Source organism: Oncorhynchus keta, chromosome 1 (assembly GCF_023373465.1).
Source record: "Oncorhynchus keta strain PuntledgeMale-10-30-2019 chromosome 1, Oket_V2, whole genome shotgun sequence".
Classification (NCBI taxonomy): Eukaryota; Metazoa; Chordata; class Actinopteri; order Salmoniformes; family Salmonidae; genus Oncorhynchus; species Oncorhynchus keta.
This window is the reverse complement of record NC_068421.1, coordinates 86,442,044-86,458,096: the sequence shown is the minus strand read 5'-3', so window position 1 is coordinate 86,458,096 and position 16,053 is coordinate 86,442,044. Positions and strand designations below refer to the sequence as shown.

General features: G+C 45.1%; 1 protein-coding gene across 1 annotated transcript in view; it reads left to right on the top strand.

The window, feature by feature from the left end:
• The window catches only part of pde4dip (phosphodiesterase 4D interacting protein), a 76,976-nt gene extending 60,968 nt beyond the window's left edge, over positions 1–16,008 (top strand). Inside the window, exons 23-33 of the mRNA XM_052523870.1 lie at positions 1,756–2,043; positions 2,858–2,989; positions 3,212–3,331; positions 4,845–5,034; positions 5,123–5,367; positions 5,613–5,890; positions 8,316–8,459; positions 8,690–8,825; positions 11,293–11,339; positions 13,148–13,232; positions 14,524–16,008. Coding sequence (XP_052379830.1) covers positions 1,756–2,043; positions 2,858–2,989; positions 3,212–3,331; positions 4,845–5,034; positions 5,123–5,367; positions 5,613–5,890; positions 8,316–8,459; positions 8,690–8,825; positions 11,293–11,339; positions 13,148–13,232; positions 14,524–14,705 — 1,847 coding nt within the window. The 3' untranslated portion in view covers positions 14,706–16,008. The remainder of the gene's footprint in view (positions 1–1,755; positions 2,044–2,857; positions 2,990–3,211; positions 3,332–4,844; positions 5,035–5,122; positions 5,368–5,612; positions 5,891–8,315; positions 8,460–8,689; positions 8,826–11,292; positions 11,340–13,147; positions 13,233–14,523) is intronic.
• The last annotated feature ends 45 nt before the right edge of the window (positions 16,009–16,053 follow it).

The window sequence follows — 16,053 nt, the reverse complement described above, 5'->3', positions numbered from 1 at the left end:
ACACACACTGGAGACTGTATTAGTGTTCTGACTCTCTGCTGTGTTAGTGTTCTGACTCTCTGCTGTGTTAGTGTTCTGACTCTTAGTGTTCTGACTCTTAGTGTTCTGACTCTTAGTGTTCTGACTCTTAGTGTTCTGACTCTCTGCTGTGTTAGTGTTCTGACTCTCTGCTGTGTTAGTGTTCTGACTCTCTGCTGTGTTATTGTTCTGACTCTCTGCTGTGTTAGTGTTCTGACTCTCTGCTGTGTTAGTGTTCTGACTCTCTGCTGTGTTAGTGTTCTGACTCTCTGCTGTGTTAGTGTTCTGACTCTGCTGTGTTAGTGTTCTGACTCTTAGTGTTCTGACTCTGCTGTGTTAGTGTTCTGACTCTGCTGTGTTAGTGTTCTGACTCTCTGCTGTGTTAGTGTTCTGACTCTTAGTGTTCTGACTCTGCTGTGTTAGTGTTCTGACTCTGCTGTGTTAGTGTTCTGACTCTCTGCTGTGTTAGTGTTCTGACTCTCTGTTGTGTTAGTGTTCTGACTCTTAGTGTTCTGACTCTTAGTGTTCTGACTCTTTGCTGTGTTAGTGTTCTGACTCTCTGCTGTGTTAATGTTTTGACTCTTTTGAGGCTGTGTTAGTGGTCTGACTGCTGTGTTAGTGGTCTGACTGCTGTGTTAGTGGTCTGACTGCTGTGTTAGTGGTCTGACTCTCTGCTGTGTTAGTGGTCTGACTCTCTGCTGTGTTAGTGTTTTGACTCTGTTGAGTCTGTGTTAGTGTTCTGACTCTCTGCTGTGTTAGTGTTCTGACTCTCTGCTGTGTTAGTGTTCTGACTCTCTGCTGTGTTAGTGTTCTGACTCTGCTGTGTTAGTGTTCTGACTCTCTGCTGTGTTAGTGTTTTGACTCTGTTGAGGCTGTGTTAGTGTTCTGACTCTCTGCTGTGTTAGTGTTCTGACTCTCTGCTGTGTTTGTGTTCTGACTCTCTGCTGTGTTAGTGTTCTGACTCTCTGCTGTGTTAGTGTTCTGACTCTCTGCTGTGTTAGTGTTCTGACTCTCTGCTGTGTTAGTGTTCTGACTCTTTGCTGTGTTAGTGTTCTGACTCTCTGCTGTGTTAGTGTTCTGACTCTCTGCTGTGTTAGTGTTTTGACTCTGTTGAGGCTGTGTTAGTGTTCTGACTCTCTGCTGTGTTAGTGTTCTGACTCTCTGCTGTGTTAGTGTTTTGACTCTGTTGAGGCTGTGTTAGTGTTCTGACTCTCTGCTGTGTTAGTGTTTTGACTCTGTTGAGGCTGTGTTAGTGTTCTGACTCTCTGCTGTGTTAGTGTTTTGACTCTGTTGAGGCTGTGTTAGTGTTCTGACTCTCTGCTGTGTTAGTGTTTTGACTCTGTTGAGGCTGTGTTAGTGTTCTGACTCTCTGCTGTGTTAGTGTTTTGACTCTGTTGAGGCTGTGTTAGTGTTCTGACTCTCTGCTGTGTTAGTGTTTTGACTCTGTTGAGGCTGTGTTAGTGTTCTGACTCTCTGCTGTGTTAGTGTTTTGACTCTGTTGAGGCTGTGTTAGTGTTCTGACTCTCTGCTGTGTTAGTGTTTTGACTCTGTTGAGGCTGTGTTAGTGTTCTGACTAGACCTTACAGTGTACTGTTGTATTCGGCACATGTGACAAATACAATCGAATTGAATTAGACTTATCGATCTCACAACAAGCTGCCTGACACACTAACATCCATCCTCCATCTCTCTCCTATCTGTTTATTCATGCTTGGGTTTTTCTTTTTCCTACTGCAGGTTTTTCCGTTCCTTCAGTCAAGCCGTTTGGTGGCTTCCCCATGTCAGCCCACCCCCACCCCCAGACTGACCCCTCCAGTTACATGCCCCAGCCTCTGTCCTACCACACCTTCCACCCTGCTGGTCTGAATGCTAGCCTCAATGCTAGCCCTGCCATGAAGGCAGGCGCCAGCCTCCTGGAGAGCAGTGCAATGTGGGACATGGCCTACGGTGCTCGGTCAATGAGAGTTGGCACTGCTGATTTGTCATCAGGGTCGTCAGGTTACCAGTCTGGCACCAGCCATACAGGTGTGTGTATCTATGAGTTTTAATGAGATTGTGTGTGTATGTATGTGTGTGTATGTGTGTGTGTATGTATGTGTGTGTATGTATGTGTGTGTCCTACCTGTAATGAGTTTACAGGACAACATGTGGGAGTGGATCATATCACACATATCCCAGGTGATAGTCTAAAGAGCCAATGGCTGATCTTGGAAATTGATATGTCATACCATGACATTTGAGTTATTTCCCTGTTACTAACTATTAGAGACTATACGGACCCAAACAGCCCTGTTGTGTGTGTATATACAGGTAACTGACAAAATGAAGGAAACACTTTAGTCAGTGAGGGATACAATCTACGTTGAGAGCAGGTGCTTCCACACAGGTGTGGATAATTAAGCAATTAACATCCCATCATGCTTAGGGTCATTTATACAAATGCCCAGCTGTCCATTATATTGGGTACCATGGCTAGAAGAAGAGATCTTAGTGACTTTGAAGGAGGAGAGCCTCAAATTAGCATAGGCGGTTTAGTGTGTGTGTGTGTGTGTGTGTGTGTGTGTGTGTGTGTGTGTGTGTGTGTGTGTGTGTGTGTCAGTCACCAGATCTCAACCCAATTGAACACTTATGGGAGATTCTGGGGTAGCGCCTGAGACAATGTTTTCCACAAAGATCAATAAAACACCAAATGTTATAATTTCTGGTGGAAGAATGGTGTCGCGGTCCTCCAACAGAGTTCCAATGGGTACTGAAGATGTGTGTGTATATATATATATACTATACAAATGTTTTTTTATGTTGTGAAATGTCAACGGTATTTTGATGTGTTCCTGTGCAGGTTCTGACCTGATTAAAGAACACCTGAGAGAGATCAGGAGTCTACGTCAACGTCTGGACGATTCCATCCAGACCAACGACCTCCTCCGACAGCAGCTGGAGGAGAGACTGGTCAACCAAGCCAGAGATAAATGTATTGACTTGACCACCACCACACCTGCTGTCTCAAACCATGAACATATATTCTACACACCCAACTTGGCTACCTGTACTAAGTCAATGTTGACAGTCACTGTGTCAAAAAGGAATTAGTGAAATGTACTGGCCCTCCTCTTCTTCCTCATCCGTCTCTTCCTCATCCTCTTCCTTCTCTTCATCCTTCTCCTCTTCCTTTTTCTATTTTCCTCTTCCTCAGGTGCTCCCACCAACATCTACATCCAGGGCTTGGACTCTGTTAGTCAGTTGTCCAGTGAGATCAGAGTTCTGAAAGCGGAGAACCTCAGCCTGCAGGACCGACTCCAACAGGCCAGCAGAGGTAACCAACTGCCTGGCTCCGAGTACTCTCCAAACTCTCTAATATACGACACAACATAATATCAATTCTGCTCTATAGCCCATTCTGTAGAGGGTTGTTCTTGCAATCCCAAGGTAATGACCACTCATATGTAAAATGTAAGTCACTTTGGATAAATCTCTCATCAGCCCAATCCACTGTCTCGTCAGCCCAATCCACTGTCTCGTCAGCCGAATCCACTGTCTCGTCAGCCCAATCCACTGTCTCGTCAGCCCAATCCACTGTCTCGTCAGCCCAATCCACTGTCTCGTCAGCCCAATCCACTGTCTCGTCAGCCCAATCCACTGTCTCGTCAGCCCAATCCACTGTCTCGTCAGCCCAATCCACTGTCTCGTCAGCCCAATCCACTGTCTCGTCAGCCCAATCCACTGTCTCGTCAGCCCAATCCACTGTCTCGTCAGCCCAATCCACTGTCTCGTCAGCCCAATCCACTGTCTCGTCAGCCCAATCCACTGTCTCGTCAGCCCAATCCACTGTCTCGTCAGCCCAATCCACTGTCTCGTCAGCCCAAGCCACTGTCTCGTCAGCCCAATCCACTGTCTCGTCAGCCCAATCCACTGTCTCGTCAGCCCAATCCACTGTCTCGTCAGCCCAATCCACTGTCTCGTCAGCCCAATCCACTGTCTCGTCAGCCCAATCCACTGTCTCGTCAGCCCAATCCACTGTCTCGTCAGCCCAATCCACTGTCTCGTCAGCCCAATCCACTGTCTCGTCAGCCCAATCCACTGTCTCGTCAGCCCAATCCACTGTCTCGTCAGCCCAATCCACTGTCTCGTCAGCCCAATCCACTGTCTCGTCAGCCCAATCCACTGTCTCGTCAGCCCAAGCCACTGTCTCGTCAGCCCAATCCACTGTCTCGTCAGCCCAATCCACTGTCTCGTCAGCCCAATCCACTGTCTCGTCAGCCCAATCCACTGTCTCGTCAGCCCAATCCACTGTCTCGTCAGCCCAATCCACTGTCTCGTCAGCCCAATCCACTGTCTCGTCAGCCCAATCCACTGTCTCGTCAGCCCAATCCACTGTCTCGTCAGCCCAATCCACTGTCTCGTCAGCCCAATCCACTGTCTCGTCAGCCCAATCCACTGTCTCGTCAGCCCAATCCACTGTCTCGTCAGCCCAATCCACTGTCTCGTCAGCCCAATCCACTGTCTCATCAGCCCAAGCCACTGTCTCATCAGCCCGGCAATTTATGGACTTAATCTCCACTATAAAAAGCATCTAGACATCATCTCACATTTCTTTTAATGTTTCAATATTCAAATTCGATCTTCAGCTGTTGCATAGTAATGAACATGTTGGTTTGAGACACAGGCAGGCAGCTTTTCTCAGCCAGTCGAAATCATGAATTTGCATAATTTTTATGGATATATACAAAGAAATCTAAATCTAAAACAGAAAATGAAGTGCAGCTAGTTTTCCGTCTTTCCAGCTTCATTTCTGTCTTTATTTGAGTTCCTCTGTACTCTTCCCCCAGACGGGAGTAAGGAGGCGGAGCAGCTGCGCGAGGCGGTGCTGTTGGGGGGTGCCCGTGTGAAGGAGGCGGAGTTAGAGACTGAGCGGTGGGCGGAACAGGGCAGGAGGCTGCACACGCAGACACAGGCTCAGACCCTGGAGATCACTCAGCTGAAACAGGACAGGCAGAACAACCAGGAGACCATTAACAGGTAGGAGGAGTGTTTGTGTGTCTGTGTGCATCTCGGTTGTGTGATTATTGTTTTCTTACATGTGTTTAACTGTGTTGTGTGTGTCTAGGTTGCAGCACGATGTGAATGTCCTGCAGCAGCAGTTGTGTGAGAGCCGTGGCCTGGCCCACTCTCTACAGTATGACCTCCAGATATGCCACAGAGTGTGTGGCGTCCCCAAGAACATGAACACAAGTGAGGGGTCACACTCAGAGGAGTCTGCACCCTTTGACCCCAGGGACCTGCATGTTCAGCTAGGGCAGCAGTTGACGTCTGGGACACGCCTTCCTGGAGCCAGGATACAGCTCTTCCATGGTGAGAGAGCGCCACCAAGGAAAGCATTCTGGGATAGGGTTAACATGTTACCACTGATTCTACCACATTTACACAGAACATTGTAAGGATGTGTCTGAAATTGCACCCTATTTCCTATATAGTGCACTACTTTTGCCCAGAGCCAAGGATAAACGTTGTGCACTTTATGGTCAATAGGAAGCAATGCCATTTGAGATTTACCCGTAACTAACACTCATTCCCCAATCTTCCTTTCCCGCTCACAGACCCTGCTCTCTCTACCCCTGTCCGAGACACTGGACTCTTCAGCCCTGCTTCCCCTCTCTCCCTCACACTGGAACCCCGGGAGGTTGACGTTTCTCCTGAGGGCCAGGCTCCAGACGGCTCCTTCGCCAACCGTAATGGCCTCCATGTTGTGGGCCACGTGGATGACTTCAGCGCCCTGCAACAGCAGATCCTGGAGGGGCGCGTCCTCATTGGCAAGATGGAGGCTGCCCTCCGGGCCACCGCCAACCACACCCTGCTGGAGCTCAGCCTGGACAAGGTGAGAGGTCAGGGGTCAGGGGTTTTGAAACCTATCCTTGGGGACCCCCAGCTGTTCCATGTACACTACCGTTCAAAAGTTTGGGGTCACTTAGAAATGTCCTTGTTTTTGAAAGAAAAACACATTTTTAGTCCATTAAAATGACATCAAATTGATCAGAAATACAGTGTAGACATTGTTAATGTTGTAAATGACTATTGTCGCTGGAAACGTCTACAATAGTCAATGTCAACAGTGAAGAGGTGACTCCAGGATGCTGGCCTTCTAGGCAGAGTTCCTCTGTCCAGTGTCTGTGTTCTTTTGCCCATCTTAATCTTTTTCTTTGCAACTCTGCCTAGAAGGCCAGCATCCCGGAGTCGCCTCTTCACTGTTGACGTTGAGACTGGTGTTTTGTGGGTACTATTTAATGAAGCTGCCAGTTGAGGACTTGTGAGGTGTCTGTTTCTCAAACTAAACACATGTACTTGTCCTCTTGCTCAGTTGTGCACCGGGGCCTCCCACTCCTCTTTCTATTCTGGTTAGAGTCAGTTTGCGCTGTTCTGTGAAGGGAGTAGTACACAGCTTTGTGCGAGATTTTCAGTTTCTTGGCAATTTCTCGCATGGAATAGCCTTCATTTCTCAGAACAAGAACATAATTGCAAAAGGGTTTTCTAATGATCAATTAGCCTTTTAAAATGATAAACTTGGATTAGATAACACAATGTGCCATTGGAACACAGGAGTGATGGTTGCTGATAATGGGCCTCTGTACGCCTATGTAGATATTCCATTAAAAATCATCTGTTTCCAGCTTCAATAGTCATTTACAGCATTAACAATGTCTACACTGTATTTCTGATCAATTTGATATTTTAATGGCCAAAGAAATGTGCTTTTATTTAAAAAACAAGGACATTTCAAAGTGACCCCAAACCTTTGAACGGTAGTGTATATGAACTCTTCTACAGCCAGCACACCTGATTCAACTTGTCAACTAATCATCAAGCCCTTGACTTGGTGAATCAGATGAGTGAGTTCAGGGATACAACAGCATTGTGAAACTGAGGAAAGGTTAGAGGATTCAGACACCTTACAGAGGAGTTAATGCCGCTCGAAATGAACTTTTAGGTCCTTGGTTTAAATGGATTAAACTCTTGTTTCATCTTAGTAGTGTTGTCTACAGTATAGCTAGTTGAGCTGGTTTCATCTTAGTAGTGTTGTCTACAGTATAGCTAGTTGAGCTGGTTTCATCTTAGTAGTGTTGTCTACAGTATAGCTAGTTGAGCTGGTTTCATCTTAGTAGTGTTGTCTACAGTATAGCTAGTTGAGCTGGTTTCATCTTAGTAGTGTTGTCTACAGTATAGCTAGTTGAGCTGGTTTCATCTTAGTAGTGTTGTCTACAGTATAGCTAGTTGAGCTGGTTTCATCTTAGTAGTGTTGTCTACAGTATAGCTAGTTGAGCTGGTTTCATCTTAGTAGTGTTGTCTACAGTATAGCTAGTTGAGCTGGTTTCATCTTAGTAGTGTTGTCTACAGTATAGCTAGTTGAGCTGGTTTCATCTTAGTAGTGTTGTCTACAGTATAGCTAGTTGAGCTGGTTTCATCTTAGTAGTGTTGTCTACAGTATAGCTAGTTGAGCTGGTTTCATCTTAGTAGTGTTGTCTACAGTATAGCGAGTTAAGCTGGTTTCATCTTAGTAGTGTTGTCTACAGTATAGCTAGTTGAGCTGGTTTCATCTTAGTAGTGTTGTCTACAGTATAGCTAGTTGAGCTGGTTTCATCTTAGTAGTGTTGTCTACAGTATAGCTAGTTGAGCTGGTTTCATCTTAGTAGTGTTGTCTACAGTATAGCTAGTTGAGCTGGTTTCATCTTAGTAGTGTTGTCTACAGTATAGCTAGTTGAGCTGGTTTCATCTTAGTAGTGTTGTCTACAGTATAGCTAGTTGAGCTGGTTTCATCTTAGTAGTGTTGTCTACAGTATAGCGAGTTAAGCTGGTTTCATCTTAGTAGTGTTGTCTACAGTATAGCTAGTTGAGCTGGTTTCATCTTAGTAGTGTTGTCTACAGTATAGCTAGTTGAGCTGGTTTCATCTTAGTAGTGTTGTCTACAGTATAGCTAGTTGAGCTGGTTTCATCTTAGTAGTGTTGTCTACAGTATAGCTAGTTGAGCTGGTTTCATCTTAGTAGTGTTGTCTACAGTATAGCTAGTTGAGCTGGTTTCATCTTAGTAGTGTTGTCTACAGTATAGCTAGTTGAGCTGGTTTCATCTTAGTAGTGTTGTCTACAGTATAGCTAGTTGAGCTGGTTTCATCTTAGTAGTGTTGTCTACAGTAACCTGTAGCTAGTTGAGCTGAAAATATGTTAAACCTTGGATTGTTTACCTGTGTTTTAGTTAGATTAGTTTAGTCTAACTGTTTCTGTGGATCTCTCTCTCTCTCTCTGTGTGCCAGCCTGTGGACCCTGGCTGTGTGAGGAGTCTGCTGACCTGCTCTACGACCCTGAGGAAGATCCTCGAGGATGCCAGCTCCCTGCTCAGAATGTTCTGGAGGGCAGCATTGCCCAATAGTGAGGGGTCCACTCAGAGCACCAAGACGGTCAGAATCTTATTCTCTTTGTTTGTAAGAGTTAAATGAAGGGTATTTCATTATGCTGTTAGCGTGTCATTTGTGTCACTGATCATGTTTGAGAGTGTGTCTGTATGCTTAGTGGGGATTTATGTTCATGGGTTTGTCACTAGGTGGACTCCATGTAACCTCACTGCTCTTTACAGGGGTGTAGATTTCTGAAGTGTGACAGTGTGTTTTATTTGTGTGTGTGTGTCCAGGAGATGTCTCTAAAGGACGTCCACACCATGCGTCAGCGGATCTCAGAGCAGGAGGAGGCTCTAAAGGACGCCATGGAGAGACTGAAAAGCTCCAACCGCACCAAAGACAGTATGGAACACTTCATCGTCAGTCAACGTGAGTGACTCCTACCTCTCTCCCCCTCTTGGTCCTATATCTCTCCTCTTTTACCTCTCCCTCTTCTGTGTTCTTCTTTCTCTCCCCCCTGTCCTATCTTCTTCTCCTTATATCATATTTGTCTCTGTTTCTCTCCCCCCTGTCCTATCTTCTTCTCCTTATATCATATTTGTCTCTGTTTCTCTCCCCCCTGTCCTATCTTCTCCTTATATCATATTTGTCTCTGTTTCTCTCCTCCCTGTCCTATCTTCTCCTTATATCATATTTGTCTCTGTTTCTCTCCTCCCTGTCCTATCTTCTCCTCCTTATATCATATTTGTCTCTGTTTCTCTCCCCCCTGTCCTATCTTCTCCTTATATCATATTTCTCTCTGTTTCCCTCTGTCTATGTTTCTGTCTGTCTCTCTCTGTCTTTGTTTCTCTCTGTCTGTCTCTCTCTGTCTTTGTTTCTCTCTGTCTGTCTCTCTCTGTCTTTGTTTCTCTCTGTCTGTCTCTCTCTGTCTTTGTTTCTCTCTGTCTGTTTCTCTCTGTCTCTGTTTATTTGGTCCTCTCTGTCTGTCTCTCTGTTACTCTGTTTCTCTCTGTCTGTCTGTTTCTCTGTCTGTTTCCCTCTGTCTGTTTCCCTCTGTCTGTTTCCCCCTGTCTGTTTCTCTCTGTCTGTTTCTGTCTCTCTCTGTTTCTCTCTGTCTGTTTCTCTCTGTCTGTTTCCCTCTGTCTGTTTCCCTCTGTCTGTTTCCCTCTGTCTGTTTCCCTCTGTCTGTTTCCCTCTGTCTGTTTCCCTCTGTCTGTTTCCCTCTGTCTGTTTCCCTCTGTCTGTTTCCCTCTGTCTGTTTCCCTCTGTCTGTTTCCCTCTGTCTGTTTCCCTCTGTCTGTTTCCCTCTGTCTGTTTCCCTCTGTCTGTTTCCCTCTGTCTGTTTCCCTCTGTCTGTTTCCCTCTGTCTGTTTCCCTCTGTCTGTTTCCCTCTGTCTGTTTCCCTCTGTCTGTTTCCCTCTGTCTGTTTCCCTCTGTCTGTTTCCCTCTGTCTGTTTCCCTCTGTCTGTTTCTTTGTTTCTCTCTGTCTGTTTCTCTCTGTCTGTTTCCCTCTGTCTGTTTCCCTCTGTCTGTTTCCCTCTGTCTGTTTCCCTCTTTCTGTTTCCCTCTGTCTGTCTCTCTGTCTGTTTCTCTCTCTCTTTGTTTCTCTGTCTGTTTCTCTCTTTCTCTGTTTATTTGTTTCTCTGTCTGTATGTTTCTGTCTGTTTCTCTCTGTCTGTCTGTTTCTCTGTCTGTTTCTCTCTCTCTGTCTGTTTCTCTCTGTCTGTTTCCCTCTCTTTCTCTCTGTCTGTTTCTCTGTCTGTTTCTCTCTGTCTGTCTCTCTGTTACTCTGTTTCTCTCTGTCTGTCTGTTTATGTCTGTTTCTCTCTGTCTGTCTCTCTGTTACTCTGTTTCTCTCTGTCTGTCTGTTTATGTCTGTTTCTCTCTGTCTGTTTCTTTGTTTCTCTCTGTTTCTCTCTCTCTTTGTTTCTCTGTCTGTTTCCCTCTGTCTGTTTCCCTCTGTCTGTTTCTCTCTGTCTGTCTCTCTGTTTCTCTCTGTCTGTCTCTCTGTTTCTCTCTGTCTGTCTCTCTGTTTCCCTCTGTCTGTTTCCCTCTGTCTGTTTCCCGCTGTCTGTTTCTCTCTGTCTGTCTCTCTGTTTCTCTCTGTCTGTCTCTCTGTTTCTCTCTGTCTGTCTCTCTGTTTCTCTCTGTCTGTCTCTCTGTTTCCCTCTTTCTGTTTCCCACTGTCTGTTTCTCTCCCTGTCTGTCTCTCTGTTTCCCTCTTTCTGTTTCCCGCTGTCTGTTTCTCTCCCTGTCTGTCTCTCTGTTTCTCTGTTTCTCTCTGTCTGTTTCTCTCTCTCTTTGTTTCTCTGCCTGTTTCTCTCTTTCTCTGTTTATTTGTTTCTCTCTGTCTGTCTGTTTCTCTCTGTCTGTCTGTTTCTCTCTTTGTTTCTCTGTCTGTTTCCCTCTGTCTCTCTCTCTGTTTCTCTCTGTCTGTTTCTCTCTGTTTCTCTCAGTCTATGTTTCTCTGTCTGTTTCTCTCTGTCTGTCTCTCTTTGTCTATGTCTCTATATGTTTCTCTTTGTCTGTCTCTGTCTGTCTGTTTCCCTCACTGTTTCTCGCTGTCTGTTTCTCTCTGTCTATGTCTCTTTGTCTATGTCTCTATATGTTTCTCTCTGTCTCTCTATCTCTGTGTGTGTGTGTGTGTGTGTGTGTGTGTGTGTGTGTGTGTGTGTGTGTGTGTGTGTGTGTGTGTGTGTGTGTGTGTGTGTGTGTGTGTGTGTGTGTGTGTGTGTGTGTGTGTGTGTGTGTGTGTGTGTGTGTGTGTGTGTGTGTGTGTCCCTCAGCACCGATTGTGTGAGGGCCTTGGGAATGAATTACTTTTGTGTTTGTGTGTTGAAGTGATGGGTGATAGTCACAGATTAATCACAACAGTTTTGTTTCTGATTGTTTACAGTGTCAAGAACAAAGGATGTCTTGAAGAAGGCACGGACAAATTTAGAGGTGAGCTCACCCTTTTTGCAGGACTTATTGATTTCTTCTCACACCCTCTAGAACCCACCACCCTCTAGAACCCACCACCCTCTAGAACCCACCACCCTCTAGAACCCACCACCCTCTAGAACCCACCACCCTCTAGAACTCTCCACCCTCTAGAACCCACCACCCTCTAGAACTCTCCACCCTCTAGAACCCACCACCCTCTAGAACTCTCCACCCTCTAGAACCCACCACCCTCTAGAACTCTCCACCCTCTAGAACCCACCACCCTCTAGAACCCACCACCCTCTAGAACCCACCACCCTCTAGAACTCTCCACCCTCTAGAACTCTCCACCCTCTAGAACCCACCACCCTCTAGAACCCACCACCCTCTAGAACCCAGCACCCTCTAGAACTCTCCACCCTCTAGAACTCTCCACCCTCTAGAACTCTCCACCCTCTAGAACTATCCACCCTCTAGAACCCACCACCCTCTAGAACCCACCACCCTCTAGAACCCACCACCCTCTAGAACTCTCCACCCTCTAGAACTATCCACCCTCTAGAACCCACCACCCTCTAGAACCCACCACCCTCTAGAACCCACCACCCTCTAGAACCCACCACCCTCTAGAACTCTCCACCCTCTAGAACTCTCCACCCTCTAGAACTCTCCACCTTCTAGAACTCTCCACCCTCTAGAACTCTCCACCCTCTAGAACTCTCCACCCTCTAGAACTCTCCACCCTCTAGAACTCTCCACCCTCTAGAACTCTCCACCCTCTAGAACTCTCCACCCTCTAGAACTCTCCACCCTCTAGAACTCTCCACCCTCTAGAACCCACCACCCTCTAGAACCCACCACCCTCTAGAACTCTCCACCCTCTAGAACCCACCACCCTCTAGAACCCACCACCCTCTAGAACCCACCACCCTCTAGAACCCTCCACCCTCTAGAACTCTCCACCCTCTAGAACTCTCCACCCTCTAGAACTCTCCACCCTCTAGAACTCTCCACCCTCTAGAACTCTCCACCCTCTAGAACCCACCACCCTCTAGAACTCTCCACCCTCTAGAACTCTCCACCCTCTAGAACTCTCCACCCTCTAGAACTCTCCACCCTCTAGAACTCTCCACCCTCTAGAACTCTCCACCCTCTAGAACTCTCCACCCTCTAGAACTCTCCACCCTCTAGAACCCACCACCCTCTAGAACTCTCCACCCTCTAGAACTCTCCACCCTCTAGAACTCTCCACCCTCTAGAACTCTCCACCCTCTAGAACTCTCCACCCTCTAGAACTCTCCACCCTCTAGAACTCTCCACCCTCTAGAACCCACCACCCTCTAGAACCCACCACCCTCTAGAACTCTCCACCCTCTAGAACCCACCACCCTCTAGAACCCACCACCCTCTAGAACCCACCACCCTCTAGAACCCACCACCCTCTAGAACTCTCCACCCTCTAGAACTCTCCACCCTCTAGAACTCTCCACCCTCTAGAACTCTCCACCCTCTAGAACTCTCCACCCTCTAGAACTCTCCACCCTCTAGAACTCTCCACCCTCTAGAACTCTCCACCCTCTAGAACTCTCCACCCTCTAGAACTCTCCACCCTCTAGAACTCTCCACCCTCTAGAACTCTCCACCCTCTAGAACTCTCCACCCTCTAGAACTCTCCACCCTCTTAATACTCTTAATCTACTTAAGGAAAACCCCTGTTAGCTATTCCGTCTCCTTTACCCCTTCCTCTCTCACATGCACTCTCTATATTTGTCTCTCTATCTACCTCTATTTCGCTCCATCTCTCGCTCTTCCTTGAGTTATTCCAGGAGAACGAGCAGAGAATGTCCTCCCTTGGCCTCACTTCTTTTCCCTCCTCCTCTTCCTCTTCCTCCCATCCCTGGGTTGGTAAAGGTATGACTCCCTGGCATGCTGTGCCTGCCAGTGTGCCTGTATCAGCATCCAGTAATCCACCCTGCCTATCTTTAAAGGCCCAAATGCAGCTGTTTTTATCTCAACATCAAATTGTTTCTGAATAACAATGATGTACCTTACTATAATTGTTTTCCATTTAAATGGTCAACAACAAAACATCTTTCTCAATCATTCATTTTGCCACCTGTCTGGGAGTGGTCTGAATAAGAGGCCTAATTTGAGGGGTCTATTGGGAGGGATATGTAACCTGAAAATGACCTGTTATTGGCAGCGAGGTTTGGAACTGTCTTTGTTATTTGAATATAAACTTATACAGCCTGGTGATGTCACCAGACGAGCCAAAACTCCACTCATTTAAAAACTGCAGATTAGAAGGTCCTGTGTGAAATAACACGCATCACATTTATGCACACTTTTACAGTGTTCACTTCATCAGCTGTTGTACAATTTAGAAAACACAGGAAAACTCAATTTTGACTAGTAGGAGGCCTACTAGCATTAAACAGCAGTGCATGATCCCCTCTTTGACGCAATCACTTGGTTAAACATGTTTATTTTGTAATACCATTGTACATAAAACATTTTCTATCACCTAATTATTGGGATCATACTTGTTGTAGGCCTACCATCAGCAGATTTTAGTGACCCTACTTGTGTGTGTGTGTGTGTGTGTGTGTGTGTGTGTGTGTGTGTGTGTGTGTGTGTGTGTGTGTGTGTTAAATTGACTCTGTTTAGGTTAGAGTGGAAATAAATAAGCATGTGAAGACAATTTGAGGTAATCATTGATGGAGTATTTTCATTGTCTTATGTCAGAACACAATGAATCCACATGACATAAGTCATGACATTACATAGTAACATGAAATATATACTATATATACAGCACCAATCAAATGTTTGGACACACTTACTCATTCAAGGGTTTTTCTTTATTTTTACTATTTTCTACATTTCAGAATAGTAGTGAAGACATCAGAACTATGAAATAACACATGGAATCATGTAGTAAACAATAAAGTGTTAAACAAATCAAGACGTATTTTTATATTTAAGATTCTTCAAATTAGCCACCCTTTGCCTTGATGACAGCTTTGCACACTCTTATAAAATATATTTGGATTTGTTTAGAACTTTTTTACAATGTAGAAATGAGTCCAAATAAAGATAAACTATTGAATGAGTTGGTGTGTCCAAACTGTTGAGTGGTACTGTACATTTCCTGTAAGAATGCTGACCCGTCCATCCTCTTTTGCCTCTTCCTTCCTCCCAGGTGAAAACCCAAGAGGTTTCTGTGAGCTCACCCAATCTGCTGGTTGGGGTATCGTGAAACCCCACATCCAGGCTACATCACCCAGGACCCCTACGGTCCTGTGGCCTAATACCCAGGGTCTGACGTACCGCGTTCCCTACAGGCAGCTTATTTGTGATGCACCAGCTCCAAGTTCCTCCTAATACTGGGAGACAGGATACTTCCTGTTGAAACATGGGACATAATCTCAGGTTTCTGGTTAAATAGGGAGAACACTTTAGTTGAGTGGAGACTGTCTGATAGTCAGTAGGGGTTCAGCCAAGTGCTCTCTGTGATGCTGTTGTATGCCAAGCAGAACAGTGGTTAATGAATGTTGACGACTGTCTTATGTCAGGTGTTATGTATAGCTTATGTAGGTGTTACGAAGGTACCTCAACTGAAGTGTTTCCCCTATTTATCTGAGACATATATTATGTTTTGAGCTCTATATGAAACCTCTTCAAGGATCCTATGACAATCAACCTTGAACAAGCCAGGAATAGAGGCTTTTAAAAAGCCAAACAAGACTAAAGTGCTTCCTTTTCACGTCTAACAAGACAAGTTTGTAAGTGTGTGTATGTGTAAAGTAGTTGCATGTTGTTTGAGGGAAAAAAAAGCCATATTTATAGATGTTAGATACCTTGTTTCGTACGATACTTCTTCTGCCATTGAAATGGTCTGTTACTGATGTCACAAGATGTAAACACTATTCACATTTTAAAGATCCTATGGATGGGTTGACCCTAGAGCTGTCTTCCTGCTGAACTGCTAGAATCTGTAACCATACTAAAGATGTAAAGATTGTTGCCAGCTTTAAATCTAGTCTCTGGACCTGAGTCCTTAAAGCAGGCAGCATACTGCTGCCAGCTGCAATACATTCAACTATGACCTGCTGATGTATTCCAATGACCTATTTAAGAAAGTGACAGGAGCATTTGGTGCTTTGTCCAAAATAAGTTGTAACTGTTACATTTTTGATTTGAACAGAATTGCCTCAGAGGCTAATGGACCACACAATGTTTTTTAATCCAAATTTGTAAAGTTGTTTTTAATTTGGGCTAACATTTAAACCCTTCTAAGACAACAAAAAAAATGTCATTATTTTGATTAGATTTTTTTTATTTTCTGTTGTGGTAACCATAGATGTTATTTTCTATTAACAAAATCTGTGACAATCATCAGCAGGATATGTGAAAACTTGGTTTCTTACACTGAGATATGCAAAGCTGTATCTGTATAAGATAGTACATCTTACTGTATGTACATAATGGCAGGTGCGTACATTAAAACAGCTTTTTTTTTGTCAGGAAGAGGGAGTCTGGTGTCAAGGTCAGGGGCTTAATTTATTTTTTATGCATGTGTTATATATCAAATCCAGTTTTATTTGTTGAATTCTGTGAAATGCTTACTTACAAGCCCTTGTTGTTTTAGGGAGAAGCTTTTCAATAAAACGGGACTAAAATATTATGTTTGTTCTTGGAAGATTTCTATAAATGTTGAAAACATATCTCT